The sequence below is a fragment of the Phocoena sinus genome, chromosome 1, assembly GCF_008692025.1.
Source record: "Phocoena sinus isolate mPhoSin1 chromosome 1, mPhoSin1.pri, whole genome shotgun sequence".
In the NCBI taxonomy this organism is placed as follows: domain Eukaryota; kingdom Metazoa; phylum Chordata; class Mammalia; order Artiodactyla; family Phocoenidae; genus Phocoena; species Phocoena sinus.
Genome location: NC_045763.1, coordinates 57,824,505 through 57,840,272, shown reverse-complemented (window position 1 = coordinate 57,840,272; position 15,768 = coordinate 57,824,505). Strand labels below are relative to the sequence as shown.

The following is a 15,768-nucleotide window of genomic DNA, read 5'->3' as shown; positions in this document are numbered from 1 at the left end:
AAAGAATTGTTATCTGAAAACTAAAGAGATTAGATAAACTACTGAGTTCAAAATTTTCAAAGTTCTACAGTTGTTTGCTTCCATGATAAGCTCATCTCCATAATCAAAGCCTTTCAAAACCAAGATAGTTGATATGTTCAGCTAAACAAAAACAAAATAAATATATGTGTGTGTATGTTTCTTTCCTGACAACATATATCCGACATTATGACTAAAAAAGTTCCTCGATTTTTTGAATTTTCTAGATCTGGGCTGAGTGAAAATTTCCCAGTTTCCATGGAAACCAATGGAAGATTGAGATAAAGAGAAAGCAAAGCCTATAAAAAGAAATTTTCCTTTAAAATAGGAACATTTTAAACATAAGTACTAAACACAAACAACAAATCATAAAAATACATTCTTTGGGGCAGACATTCAAAACATATGCAAACATACACACACACACACACACACACACACACAGATTCATTAGAGAAATTGGCAATTTGGCCTCATTCATACTAGTGAATTCTTACAAATATATTTGGTTTTGCAAGTGGATATTATCAAGTTAAAGCTAATCCAGAACCTGGCTGAAATTCTTCTGGTCAAACTCCAAGGAAGAAACAATTCTCCTGGTTTAACCATTTAAGCAGCTCATAGTGGTAATATGGAGGTGATGGCTGTATTGATTTTCAATTGGAAAACAGTGAAAAAGCAAGGAAGTATGTAAGTTAAGTGGGGAAATATTATTTAAAAACTAAGCTTACTATTTAAAGCAATGTTGGCTATTCATCAACATATAAACAGTGATTTTTCTCTTGGAGTATAATTATTTATTCTTTTAATTCTTTTCTGTATTTTCTAAAATTCCACAATTAGCACAAATAACTTCTACAACTTGAATATATGACTGTTATTTGAAGATAATTGAGGCTTACAGCAATGTTGATCACGTTTTAATAGGTATTTTACTTTGGTCAGGTTTATTATCTGCTCTCACATAATATCATGGTTTAAATCAATAGACGTAGTAACAATTGTGTTCAATTACACATTCATCAAAGTTCTTAATTTCCATCATGAATGCTCTTCTTTTCCAAGGTCAGATCATGGCCACACAGCTTTCCTTGGCGAGAAGTATTAAAGGCACATGATACACTGCCTAAATATAATCTTTTTGCCATTGAGACAGACTTGACTCACTTTGTATAGAACAGCACTATCCAATAGAACTGTCTGTGAAGAAGTAAATGTTCTGTAAGTGTGCTGTCCAATATGGTAGCCACTAGCCACAAGTAGCTGTGGAGTACTTGAAATGTGACAAGTGTGACTGAGGAACTGAATTTTATTTTTGAATTAAAAAATTATTTATTTACTTAATTAAAGTATAGTTGATTTATAATGTTTCAGGTGCATAGCAAAGTGATTCAGTTATATATATATATTCTTTTTCAGACTGTCTTCCATTATAGGCTATTACAAGACAATGAATATAGTTCCCTGTGCTCTACAGTAGGCCCTTGTTGTTTATCTAGTTTTATATATAGTAGTGTGTATCTTTTAATCCCAAATTCCCAGTTTATCCCCCCCTTTCCTTTGGTAACCGTAACTTTGTTTTCTATGTCTGTCAGTCTATTTCTGTTTTGTAAATAGGATTTGTATCATTATTTTTTTTTTTTAGATTCCACATATAACTGTTATCATATTATATAATATGTGTCTTTCTCTGTCTGGCTTACTTCACTTAGTACGATAATCTCTAGGTCCATCCATGTCGCTGCAAATGGCATTATTTCATTCTTTTTTATAGTTGAGTAATATTCCATGGTGGAATATTCCATGGTGGAATTCCAAGATGTGGTGCATATATGCACCACAACTTTATCCATTCAGCTGTCGATGGACATTTAGTGAGCCCTGAATTTTAAACAGCCACATGTGGCCACCGTGTTGGACAACACAGTTATGGTTGTTGCATAGTCTGGGACAGGATCAGCATCCCAAGTCCATTGTCAAGTACATTAGATCCCACAGGCCAAGGTCCTGCCGAATTCCTGATGTTACTGAGATGGTGCTTATCCTAATAAACAACTACTCAATTTGTATGGTGGTGTTTATATTACAGCCAAGGCTTTTTTATAGATAGCATATTCTTTTTAAAATCTGAATCCCTATCCTTTGTGTAAGACATAGGAATCACACGTCTCTTATGTCTGATCACTTTTTAAAAGTATATTCGGATGTCAACATATAGAGTCTATTTGGTTGATTTAAAAATTGGCCCTGGGTATTCAGGAAGTAATTGGGAAATATTATCTAAGAAAGAGTCTTATTAAATGCTACTGTTGTTTTTTCAAATTTCAAATTGGGATTTTACTCACTGTTTCTACAACCCCTTGGATATCTTAAACTAAAATCTGTTTCCTTACCGAAACTTTTTTTCCTCCTTCACGTGCGCACTCTGCTTTGTTATTGTAGGGTGGTTCATGTGGGCTGGGCTGCTGGAATTGATTGTTTTCATGTAGAAAAAAGTTGTTAAAGGATCTGTTTGTTCTTCAAGACACATATAAAGAATCACATGGAGTCAGCAAGCATACCATAGAAGAAATAATGTCTAGGCCAAATTGTAGGGCCTACCAATCTTGGCAGGGTTCTTGAAGCAAAGAGTGGACTTTGGGGCCCATAATGAGGCTCTATTCAGCAGGCCACTGTGGCTAGGCCAGGAGAAGAAGGGAAGGAGGAAGAGGCACCCCAGGCACTAGGGATGATGTGGATCGAGTCCTCACTCAGCCGGCACTTAATTTACAGGTAGAGAACAGACACCGGGACACACCAAAGAGACTTAATAAAAATGGTTGCATTTCTAATGGACGTCTGAAAAGGCTAGCTCCATCATATATTCCCCTGGATCAAAGCCTTCCTGGGAGACATCAATACACACAGCACACACAGTTGACAGCTCCAAATCCGGACACTTTCTTGCACACGTGTTCAGGATGAGCAGAGATCTCACAGCAACGGCCGTGACCCCTAGTGCCCCCAGTCTAGGTGTGGATGGAAATCTGAACTGCTTAGGAAAAACTTAGAGAGTATCCTGCGAAAAACAGAGTTTGTCTCTGGGTTAGACTGCGTCACCACACACAGTTGCCTGAAGCTTCAGACATCGAGACAGACAGCTCGGCCGAGGGTAGGCATTTTCAGCCAGTGGGGAGCAAGGTAAGCCCATCTTGATACGTGCAGCCTGGCCACAGAGGCTCTGTAGATAAAACCTCAAAAGCAGTGTCACTAGAGATGGGCTTCACTGGATTTTTGAGAAACTGAATTTAAATAGTTAAATCTATCGTGTGGCCCCTGCATGGACAAAGTCGTCTATAAGCGTTAAATGGATACACCACAACCTGTAGTTTGTAGAACCACGTGAGTGAAACCATAAATTTCAACTTCAGATATTCAAAAAGCAACAATTTGAAAGCTAACTCAGCCACATAAACGTGGACTGGCTCCACAGACATGAGATCTTAAAGAAATCAGTCTGAGTTTGAAAGAAAATCAGGTTGAGATTTCCAGGGACTGAATGCGAACAGAAACTTGGACCCCTACAGCACTGGTCTCATAAGACGTTCTCAAAATTTGGTGACCATAGTATGTGGAAAAAACTTGAGGCACATTTCCAAATAGTAAAATTAGCAGCTGGCCAATAATTTCCAGTTACCCAGGAAGCTGTACACCCTGTTTCTGAGAAACTGCATTTATTTAGAATGCAGCCTGCTTTCCAAACAGGTCTGTGTTATTTCCTGAGAAATCAAAATTAAATAATTCTTCCTTCCTAAAATCATGACCATTCATGGCATTTCCAATTAAGGAACAAAGAAGGCACATCTGCTGATAAATAACTTGATGTGACTGAGAATGGTGACAGTGAAGGAGGATCGGGGAACTCAGGGATGAAGCCCTGACTTAGGGTGGGCAAGTCCGCAGAATCATGGCTGGGCTTATTGACTCAGCACATACTCAGAGTTGCCTGCTACACGCCCGCCAGGACTGTGCCAAGCACTGGGATGCATGTTCTGCTCGAGATTTAAACTCGTGGTCCCTAGAAGACCAGAGAACTCTGAGATAGCAGTGGGGCCTTGGGAGACAATGAACAGCAGGGTGGGAGGAGCTTTAGAGAAAGGAAAAAGGACAAGACTGAGGGTGCCACAGGGAGAGAAGCAAGAAACAGCAAACCAGCCTGGAAGCAGCAGGGAGGGAAAGCAGAGACTATCTCACAGAGCCTTGCAAGGGTCAGAATGAAGGGGACAAGAGAACTCAGGGAGGGGACCAAGACAGAAGCAAAGAGAAGACACAGAAGCAGAGAGTACCTGAGACAGAGTTAACGAGAGGGCTCTGAGCCAGAAGCAAGAGGTGAGGAGAAGCTGAGTCTTCTGGGTCTTTTTTTTCCCCTGCTGAATAGAGCCTTGATTATAGTGTTACCCAATGTCTGATAAATTTCAGTCTACTTTCTTAACATTTCATGGCGAGAACTACATGAATGCAAAAGGCGTCCCAAAGCTAAGAACCTTGAGTCAAATATGGGAGAAAAATTCTTACCATAGCTGCAATTAACACCCCAATTTAGGTCTAATATTATAAAGGGTGATTTTTCAAGAAAATATTTTTAACTATCTGGTTTATTTTCATTCCCACTTCAGCCCAATGAGCCTAATGCGAGTCCCTTTTTTTTTTTTTTCCTTCAGTGGCAGCTGTTCTTTTGAACCTTCTGAATAGGCATCTGATTCAGATTTGAAGGAAGTTGTTTTAGAAGCTGGTGCAGACTCGCATAAGCACAACTCAGATAAATCCAAGCCCGTGCACCACAGATTTCTTTAAAAAGCAAGAAATCTGGTGACCAGCAAGGAATCAGAGTTACTGTTGAATCTAAACCCAGTGGACACATTTTCCTCCTCCAGGCTGTAAATTCAGGCATAAATGGTTTCAAGACTATTCCCTACTTATGAACTTAACATAGAAAATGTATCTGCAGCTCAACTACGAAAGAGGAAGAGCTTCTTTCAATTTTATTGGATCTCAGATCCATTACGACTTTGTGGCCTCTGCTGGAGAAAAACATTCTCATATAAGGAGCTCTTATATCATTAAATAGGAAACGAAATTACAGTTGATGGTAGCAGTCCCTGCAGGAACTGTCTGGCTTCTGACCCACCATATTGATGACTGGTTTGCTTGCCTACTCTGGGGCAGGGTTTTTGGTGAATGCAATAAATAAGTTTAACTTGACCAAGACTGAATTTATGTCCCATGCAATGACTACAAAATTTACAACAAAAATTTGTAATTGAAAAGTCATTTAAGCTAATTTTTTTCCCCTTGCAGAAAAAAAAAAAAGAAGAAATGGGGCTTTAAGAAATTTAAACTAGCATAGGTTGAAGTGCAAACCTACTAATAATGGTCATTTAAATACTTACAATTCCATCTCTATCTGGTGAACCTCTGTAACAAAAAGAAATTGGTAGCTATTAGGAAAATGAATCATTCTTGCTACATAGTCTCAAGTATGACAATAAGAATCATTAACCACCTTTCTCCCCCCTCTCACGAGTTCCAACCCCAGTAAACCTGGCTAATGAAAGCCAAATCAAAACAGATTGGTTGAGTGATATTTGAGTGTGGGGTGTGTGTATGTGTGCGTGGGAGGGAGAGTCTCATTAAAAACTGAAATCCAAAAGGCACAAGTTGCTGGTGCAGTGTTTTGAGAGGAGAATTCATTAAGAGCTGTCCCACCCAGCAGCCTTCTATTTGAAACTACCACCAGGAATGCAAACCCATTTGTTCTCTCTCATCTCCCCATAAGTGGTCTTGAATTTCCCCTTATAAGAAGAAACTTCTTATACTTATAAGAAGAACTTATAAAACTACAAAGTAGTTTTCAACTTACTTTGAGAATCTATATTTTCTTCCATATTTCTAGAGTTACTGCTCCTTTGATTACAGAACAGGAAATGGAGGGCAATTTTGCTAACTGGCTTGTTTTGATGACTAAAGTCCAGGGTATTTAATCCATGGTGAAGCTAGGCTGCAGTGCTTAAGAATAAGGGCTTTAGAGTAGGATGAAGCCAGGTGTCCGGACTCCACCACTTATTAGCTCTCTGACCTTGAACATATTGATTATTACTTAGTTCTCTAAGCCAGCTTAAATATGATAAGGTATATAAAGAACGTACAATGGTTCCCGACACATACTAAGTATTCAAAAATGTTTGTTTGTTACAGGTTTTTTCCTCTTCCGTGATGTCTCTACCCTAGGAACACAAAACTGTTCACCTGCAGCCATGTTAGACTTTATAGCAATAGAGGAAGGGTATTATTATTGTTACTTTGGAAAACTGGGCTGGAGGAATCAGAGAAAGAGAGAAGAAAAAGAGTAGTCACTTTATAATTTCTTATATTAATTAATTCTGTAAGGAGCTAGAAAAACATTATTCTATTAACATGGAGACCAGAATTATGCTTAGATGGGGACCTGCATTGTTTGGAAGAAAACCTTAGTAAGTGCTTGGGTGGACTATGAAATCTTGAAGAGTTTGGTGTGGTTGGAACTGTTCCTTAGCAGGTGGGACCAAGTGACAAAATTGTTTATTGCTTCATAGGGTGGGACAGAGGAGAGAGAGAGAAATGCAGAGTTGGTGGGACATCTTCTTGGCTTCAAGATGTGATTCCCCTTCTCCCACCAACACCCCCTTCAAAATTAGTAGAATATTCTACTTGTATTACAAAACACTTGATGGGAGAGCATCATTTTCCATAATCATTTCTGTGTCCATGTGGATACAGGGATGAATCAGTGATACAGGGGCTAGAAGCAGAGAGGACCCTGATATTGAAAGACCATGGGAGTTGACAGAAATCTTAGGATCTTTGGACATTCGCTGGCTATGGGAAAAAGTTGGTTCAAAGAAATTTCATCTAAGATAGAAAGATAGGAAGAGTCTCCGCCAATAAAAGTTATATATAATTCATTGAACAACTATTGAGTGCTTATAATAGGCCAGGCACTAGGCTAGGGTCAGAAGATAAAATAATGAAGAAGACATGCTCATCATAGAGAGAATGAGACAGGCAAGTAAATCCAGTGGGCTATTATGGCCGCAGTAAACCCAGGTAGTAGGAAAGTACAGAGGAAAGGTACCAACCCATATTCATCAAAGTCAATTTTCCCTAGATTTGTACACTGCAAAAAATGAGCATTTCTTACTAGGATTTCAGCCTCTGCTAAAGGAACTGATAGAGAGGAGATTGCATCAAATTTTGCATAGGACACATCCAGAGGCACTGATCCTCGTGGGGTTGTCTTTCGGGGCAGGTGATAGATGTGGAGAAGACAAGGCTCTGGAGATAGTCCTGGCTGTGGTGTTGCCCACTATTGGTCCAGGTAGAAGGGCATAGCTATAGGGGATCTTAAATGGGAAGCCACTTGGTCTCATGCATATTACAGCTATAGGGATGGCACTTCAAAAATCTTAATCAGAATAATTGTAATTGTACATAGCAGCGTTGGTGTCTATTCTGATCCTTTGTCTTATCCACTGATGGAAATGGGGCTGCTGCTTCCCTGTATGACAGCAGTAAGCATGGTGGTATAGAGCACTAGCTATAGTGCCCAACTGCCCAGGTTCAATGAACTTAGATTTCCTAGTTGCATAACCCTGGACCAGTACTTCACTCCTTTGTGTCTCAGTTTCCTCATCTATATAACAGCCGTGATAACAGCATATAGCTCATAGGTCTGTTAAAGGATTCAATAAGTTAATATAAATGAAGAGCCTGGAATAGTACCTAGAACATAGTAAATACTCATTAAATGCTACCTAGAATAAAGTTACAAGCTGACCTAGGATGGGGAGTAGAGAGAGATTTTAGCAGCCTCAGACAATGGGGTATGTGTCCTCAGTTTATTTCCTAACCCGCTTTTATTAAGTTTTATACATTTTTAAATAATTTTTTTTCTTTTTAAGAGCAGACCCATTATATTTACTGATTCTGTTTTAAAACTGATCATCTACCAGGAACGCTTTGCCTCTATTTTAAAAAGTGACAGTCACCTCTTGCCACTGCTGCCGTTTCTCTTTTACCCTCCTATTGGTCTTTTTTTTTTTTTTTTTTTTTTTTTATGCGTTACGCGGGCCTCTCACTGTTGTGGCCTCTCCCGTTGCGGAGGACAGGCTCCGGACGCGCAGGCTCAGCGGCCATGGCTCACGGGCCCAGCCGCTCCGCGGCATGTGGGATCTTCCCAGACCGGGGCACGAACCCGTGTCCCCCGCATCGGCAGGCAGACTCCCAACCACTGCGCCACCAGGGAAGCCCTCCTATTGGTCTTGAATATAATTTTGCCCATCTATTCTTTTTTTTTCTGAGTAATCAAAGAATAGGCACTTGACTCTGGACTAGAATACTGGCTCCATGTCTTATTTTTCTGGGTAGCCTTCAGCAAATTACTTAATTCCTTTTGGCACTGATTTCTCATCTCCAAAATTGAGATATTATTTCTAACCTTGTTGAATTACTATGAGGATTAAAAAGGATATCAGTACATACAAAATACCCTGCACAGGGCCTGCCACTTAGCACAGGCTCCTCTCTCCTTTCCTCTTTCTATCAGCCATTGTAACGTTGATCAAATCAGGAAGCTCTGGTTCTAACCCCACTCTATCTAAGGACACTCAATCAACTGAAGTTGGAACTGGCAGCTACCATAGCAGGTTACTTGTCAACCCTCACGGAGTTGCAACAGCCCTGAAAACAGTTTGTATCAACAAGGTTTCAGTGATTGCAGACTAACATAAGCATTACCTAAATCTGAAGGGATAGCACATTGCCAGAACATTTCTCCAGCCTTCTGCAAGAATGATATATGACCCAATTAGAGAGCAGGGGCTCATGAAAAGCAAAGGCTTACACTAAACATCTTGTCCTTTGACCATCACTGCTGGTGGAACCAATTTATAGCTAATTTGCTATCACCTAAGTAAACTGGGGTGCTCAGATGATAAGAAGTAAAGGACAGATGCTTGGGATTTTACAAGAAAATGTCTTGTTAGAGTATTTCAGAGAGATATTGGGTATCTACACAAAGCCATGAAGAGTAACTTCCTCATTTTCATGTTTTTAGAAGTGGTGATGGAAGAGTGGTACTTTGGCCACCTGCAAATGAGCTCAGTCTGCCCTGGGGAGGTTGTTTGACCTCTTTTTCCTTTTGAGGGAGCTTTTTTCCTTTCTAATTTTCTTCACACACCAGAGATTATGTATAGTCAGTTACAGAAACCATCTCAAAGAAAAATGGATTTGTTTTCTGCTAATGATGTTCTCCTGAGATATGTCTAATAGTGTCCCCCACAACACATGGCACATTGTAGGTGGCAAAAGATTCTGTTGACAGACGGACTGCTACAGTGTCTGGCCTTTTATGGAAATTCAATTCCATCTAGTGCAAACTGAGGCCCATTAGAGGAAAGTGTATTCTAAGTCTGTGGAGCTATTGGCAATGCTGAAACCAGAGCCCAGGTCTTCCGACTCTGGTGAACGAAGCATCTCCTATTCTGGTTAATGTTTCAAAGTTGGCAATTTCTTAAGAAATAATGAAAATTATATAATACTCAGAGAAATTTTTTTCTAATTTAATCATTTAGAAAAATTGGCAAGACTAGAGTAAATACAGCTTCCATGAAATAATTATTTACCCAAAGAAAAAACACAAAGAAAAGGTAAGAACAGGGGACTTAAAATTTGATATCTGGACAAAAAATAGCTTTTTACCCCCCAATCCTTTACAGTCTCTGGTTTAAAAGCCTTCAAGGCTTCAAGGTCGCCCACTGCCTAAGGAAGGAAGCCCAGACACCTCAGCCTGGCTGGTACTTAAAGCCCTTCCTATTTGGCCCTGATCTCCTTTGCAGCCTTGCCTCCCACTATTACATTTATGTGTGGCCGACAAGTAGACAGACTGCTCTGTTTAGCTTGTCCCGAATACCTACTTGGCTTTTCCACATCTCTGCTTTGGCTGTTGTCCCTTGGCACGAAATGCATGTCCTCATCTTCTTGAAGGCCAAAATCAAGGCTCCTCCCTCTTTGAAGCTTCACTGATCATTTATTCAAATGTGAGCTTTCCCACCCTCCAATTCCCCGGAAATTCCATTTATAATCGCTCCTAAGGAACTTACCACGTATTAATTTGTATTAGTGATAACAGGAGTAGTGGCTGCTACCATTCACTGAGCGTTTACTAAGTACGTGTTACCACGGTAGTCATAACAAATGTTAGCTCTTTTAGTTATATGAAAGATACTTCAATTTGCGTGATAGATATTCTATTCCATGAATTATAAATTCCCAGAGGACAAGGCCACAGGGCAATTCTCAGCACCTTGTGATAAAATTTATGCACGATAAAAATGTACAGAATGAAAAGCTAAAGGTGCGAGATCAACATCACCTTTTTTTCTTTTCACCTGTGCCTAAACAACTATTGATTTTTGCATTTTCTAACTTTCTTTCAGGGATTCTTGTCAAATAAGGGGTTTTATAGGTTCATTATTCTGCTATACAGCAGACCACACCAGATCTGCGTTTCCACACGGTCACAGCCAGCTGATGCCGAGCAGTGGTGCTCTCCTTAAGTACATACGTAGAATCAGTGTCCTTTTCTTTCTTCCGTATTCCAAAGGCCTTCCTTGTACGTTTTTTCAATCCTGTGGGAAAACAACAAAAGGTCAAAAAATCTATTTTCTATTTGAATGTTCCTAGCAACATGCAAGTGAACATATTTTTTTTTTTTTTTTTTTTTTTTTTTTTTTTTGGTACACGGGCCTCTCACTGTTGTGGCCTCTCACGTTGCGGAGCACAGGCTCCGGACGCGCAGGCTCAGTGGCCATGGCTCACGGGCCCAGCCGCTCCGCGGCATGTGGGATCTTCCCAGACCAGGGCACGAACCCGTGTCCCCTGCATCGGCAGGCGGACTCTCAACCACTGCGCCACCAGGGAAGCCCCGAACATATTTTTAAAGTTGCAATATATCAGTTAAATTTGAACGTTCAAAAACCCGTGAAAGTTTCTTCATGTGTATGCATGTGTGTGTGTGCGTAGGATTCATTATTGTTTTTCAACAGATGTTTATCAAGGACATGGCACTGTAAGTTCTTAGCCCTATGAGCAATGTAAGAATATTAAAAAAAAAAAAATGGAAAGGAGATCAGGACAAAGTACAGTAAAGTAGGCAAGCTTTTCTTAGACTATTGCTAGCCATCGCCCAAATTGGCGCTGTGCCAAGAAACCCCATCATAGACTTAGAAGAACAGTAATTTCCAGGGTAGGCGGATTCTTGACACTAGGGTAGTTCCAAGACAGAGATGATGTAAACCATACGAAAGAGCCACATTGGCCTGACACTTCTTTGTATCCCATATTCCCAGTTCATCTTTTTCTACTTCCTCAATTCGGTGGCTATACTGGATTCTCTGAACATCCCCAATATCTGTTCTCCTGTATCTCTTTTCTCTTTATGTGGTCCTTGCCACTGGCTGAAATGCTCTTCCTGTTTTGATATTTACAACTTCTATATGTGCCTTCACAGCCCAGTCAAATGCCCCCTCCTCTGTGAGGGCCTCTCAACCTTAGTGCTGTCAGAACTGACTATCCTGTCCTCCCCCAAATGTTGCTGTTATATGTATTACAATATATCAAAGCATTCCACTTAGTAGTTCCTACGTCAGTTTCCCTCATAGACTGTAAGACTTTCTAGGACAGAGGCCAAGGATACCCTCGGTATCCTCGGTATGTCCTCTACGCCAAGTAGAGGAACCAGATAATATTTGTTGATTTAAGATGTTTTCCAGGAAGCATCATTCAGGTGGTATTGGGGTAAGAAGTCTCCTTTTCTTCCATCCTGGACAAACCAAGCCTACTCTTGTATCTTCTATTCTTCTCCTGTCAAGGCTGTGTCAGGGATTCCTATCTCCCACGTGTCCTGTAATTACATATGTGACTTGTGTGTTTCTCATGTTAGTGAGTATTATTCAAATATACCAATGCCTATATATTCAAAATCTTAGACTTGTTACTGGTGGTTTGGAACTTCATCCTGACAAATTAGAGCTGGAAAAGTCACTGACGTTCAGGATTTGTTTGGCACTACCAGGTGGATCAAGGGTAAAAACACTGACAAAATCAGAGATTTGATGACATCTTTTTTTAAAACATGTGAGTCAGCCCAGACCACTCAGATGATCTGAGTCATTCATTATCTGGCTCTTAGGATACTACTCAAATATAATCTCCAAAATGCCTCTGTTTGTCTAATTTTGTATTGGAATAGTCATTCCATTTAAGATGTTTAGGTCTTTAAAATGTCAATGTTTGTTTAAAAAAAAATCTCCTCCCACATTAAGCTATTCTCCATTATCCCCCACGTGAAGAGTTTATAGAAAACTTATTGACATTTAAAACTACCCACCCATAATATTTAGGAACACCTTCTCTCTGTTCATTTTTAATTTTGATTGTGAAAAACTTCTTTCTTCTCACCTGTAATTGCCTTATCTCCTTATAGGGACAAAATATTGTAGTTAAAATCATCATTTTCCTCCTATAATTTTTCTTGGGCTTCAAGTCTCTTAATTGGCTTCTCCATGCTTCTAATTCAGCTTTGGAGTCACAATGAATGCTATATTCACCAGTCACTACTGGTTTTTATAGAATTATAAACCAAATGCTATTATTATCTTATGTTTTCAAATTACTCTATTTTCTGCAACTTGACCATGAGACAAGAGATAGCATGCCCTACCAAACAGATGAGAAAATACAGACAAATTCCAGTAATTCTTGTATTAAATTAGTAACAGAGCAAGCAATAGTAATTTTCCATAGACTCTGTCCTGTTTTTGACCACCAAACTTGGATAATAGCCAACATGAACTAGGTCATGAACGTCACGAGTTGTCCATTTTCCAGTGAAAAGTGCCCTGGATCAGGCTCCAGGAGACAGAGTCCATTCCCAGCATCATTTCTAATTGTGTAGATGAGTATGAGTTGCATTCTTTTTGTATTTCCATCTCTCAGTGTACAACAAATCAGCCAGTAATAAGGAATGAAAGAATTTGCATATGTTCACAAAATGCAATGCCATTCTGTAGTTTTAGTTTCACTGAAAGTCATATTTCCCATATGTAAAATACATTCCTATATATGGAACATAAATAGGAATACACTAGAGATGTGACATTCCAGAAAAACAAAACTAATCGAATTATTGTATAAGAAAAAACACTGAAGACTTTTCCCCCTTGAAAGGTGGAAAGATGTGAGAAGTTTAGAAGAGTAAGAAGAAAACTCTGAAAGACTAAAACAAAGTTATGAAATATAAAAGTTATTCATATCTTAACAGCTTTTTGAGAAGACCCAGGAAGAAACAGTCATACCAACCATGTTAAAAGTGAATGGAGAGGTGTGGTCAAGTCTTTTGAGAGTTTATTTAAAAATATTCAAAGAAATTCTTCAGAAGAGAGCAAGGACAGTCAAAAATCTTACAGGAGTAACAAGTTTAAGACACTGTGTCTGGTAAAATGATAAGCTTAAAAAACAGTGTATCCAATGATTTTTCATTTCTGACTCCAATATAGTGTAATTGTTTTTAGGCTGGGTCATGAATTTTTGTCAACTATTTCTTTACCAAAAATGGGAGGGAAAAAAAAATCAAGTGTCTTTGAGAAATGAAGTAAATAACTTTTCCCTTGCCAATATCAAAACAAAGAGATCTAAAGAGAAAGAATTTTAAGGTCCTGATGATCTGGGGCTAGAACAGTTTTCTTCCAAGCTATGGAATTGAGAACATCCTCCTGTGTGCATGCAGAACTGGGTCGGAAGTCTGGCCTGTGCCTCTTAGCATCTCTTCACCTAATTTAGATTCTTTTAGCTTCCATCGGTATTATGGGAGAAGCTAGCAAAGTCTGGGAACAACAACAACAACAAAATTAAAAACAGACTGAGCTTTAAGAGGGTAGGAAAGCTTATTTCAAAATAGGTAGTCCTGGATATGAGATTACAAGACAGTGAAATAAAGAAACATGCAGAAACTGACAATAGTGACAGCACAAATATATATAGTAATATTTGTAGCTATCATTACTGAGGTCCTACCTATGGGCCAGGTACCAGCTGCTTTGCATATGTTGACTCATTTAATTTTCTTACAAACCTTGTGAAAAAGTAGGAGGTGTTTTCTTTGCAAATGATGAGCCTGAGGGTTCACCTGAGTTAGGTTTTATTTATCATCATCTCTAGGGAGGAAATTGGAGGCTCCTTCTCCCTCCATGGATCCCCAAAGTACCTCTGGACTCTGTCCTAAGTTCCTTTACACTCTCTCCCTGGGGCAATTTCATTCACTCACATGGTTTCATTTTCCATCTGTAGGCAGATGAACCCTAAATCCATAGGTCAGATCCAGTACTATCTCATGAGCTTCTGGATATACAGCACTTCTTCTCATGCTCAAACTTCTACAAATAGACATCAGGTTTCTTTGAAAGCCTTTAGGTGACCATATATATATATATATGTGTGTATATATGTATATATATGTATATATATGTATATATATACATATATGTAATCAAACCTCTAAAGGTATGTCCAATTGATTAGTTTACAATTATTTTCTGAATAAAATCTCCCTTAAAATGAAATAGTTCTCCATGAACTAATGAATGGATAAACAAAATGTGATGTACCCATACAATGGCATATTATGCAGTCATTAAAAGGAATGTGATACTGACACATGCTACAACATGCATGAACCTTGAAAACATTATGCTAAGTGAAAGAAGCCAGATACAAAGAACCACCTATTGCATGAGTCCATTTATGTGAAATATCTGGAGTAGGCAAATTCACTGATACAGAAAGCAGAGTAGAGGTTGCCAGGGGTGGAGTAGAGGGGAAATGAGGAGTGACTGCCTAATTGGTACACAGTTTCCTTTTGGGATGATATAAAAGTTTTGGAACTGGATAGTGGTGATGGTTGCCCAACACTGAGAATGTACTGAATACACTTAAACATAGCCAAAATGGTAAATTTTGTCGTGTGTATTTTATCACAATAAAAAAGAAACAGAATAGCTCAAGCCAGATTATTCTGTGACCAGAGGGAAGAAAGATAGGAGGGAGTGAAAAAGAAAAGAAAGAGACAAGGCAGATTGGCTTAAAAGTTGGGAATCTTTTTTTTTCCTTTTTATTTATTCTTTTGTAAAGTTGTCAAATATTTAGTTAAGAAACTGGGAGCTATATAGTCACAAATCTGTGTTCATGATGACCTTCACCATCGCGAAAGTGATATGTCTGCAAGAATTTACAACTACAACAACCCTCCAGCTTTTCTCTCTCACATAATAGCTGTTTACAAAAAGCTTGTCATAAACACATTTTTATTTAATGTTCCTTTCAGCTTTTCTCATCAGATCACAATGTTATGTTAATCCCTACTAGCCGGTAAGCTCTGTGAAGTCAGCCACTCTACTATGTAGATGCCTGTCTTTATTTTCACTGCCCCATAGTGTTTCACGAATAGAACATTCCTTAAAATGATTTACTCAATTGTGTTAAAATAGAGGCATTATTTCTCACCTTCTTTTCAGACTGCAAGTCAGGCCATCGGAAGCTTATGAAATCAATTTGTTAGGGTGAAACCTCCATTCGAAAATAAAGTAGAAGAGAAAAACTAAGTGTGCATTGCCTGTAGAA

General features: G+C 39.0%; 1 protein-coding gene across 12 annotated transcripts in view; it reads right to left on the bottom strand.

Annotated features, from left to right (window-relative positions):
- Positions 1 to 15,768, bottom strand: part of SGIP1 (SH3GL interacting endocytic adaptor 1) — a 218,285-nt gene that overhangs the window by 110,853 nt on the left and 91,664 nt on the right. For 7 of the 12 annotated variants that reach the window (XM_032611983.1, XM_032612043.1, XM_032611953.1 and 4 more), the window contains exons 2-4: positions 10,658 to 10,721; positions 5,448 to 5,472; positions 2,412 to 2,483 (exon numbers count right to left, since the gene is read on the bottom strand). In XM_032611983.1, the coding sequence (XP_032467874.1) occupies positions 2,412 to 2,483; positions 5,448 to 5,472; positions 10,658 to 10,721 (161 nt within the window). The remainder of the gene's footprint in view (positions 1 to 2,411; positions 2,484 to 5,447; positions 5,473 to 10,657; positions 10,722 to 15,768) is intronic. The other 5 variants (XM_032612050.1, XM_032612002.1, XM_032612029.1 and 2 more) reach the window with 2 other exon arrangements.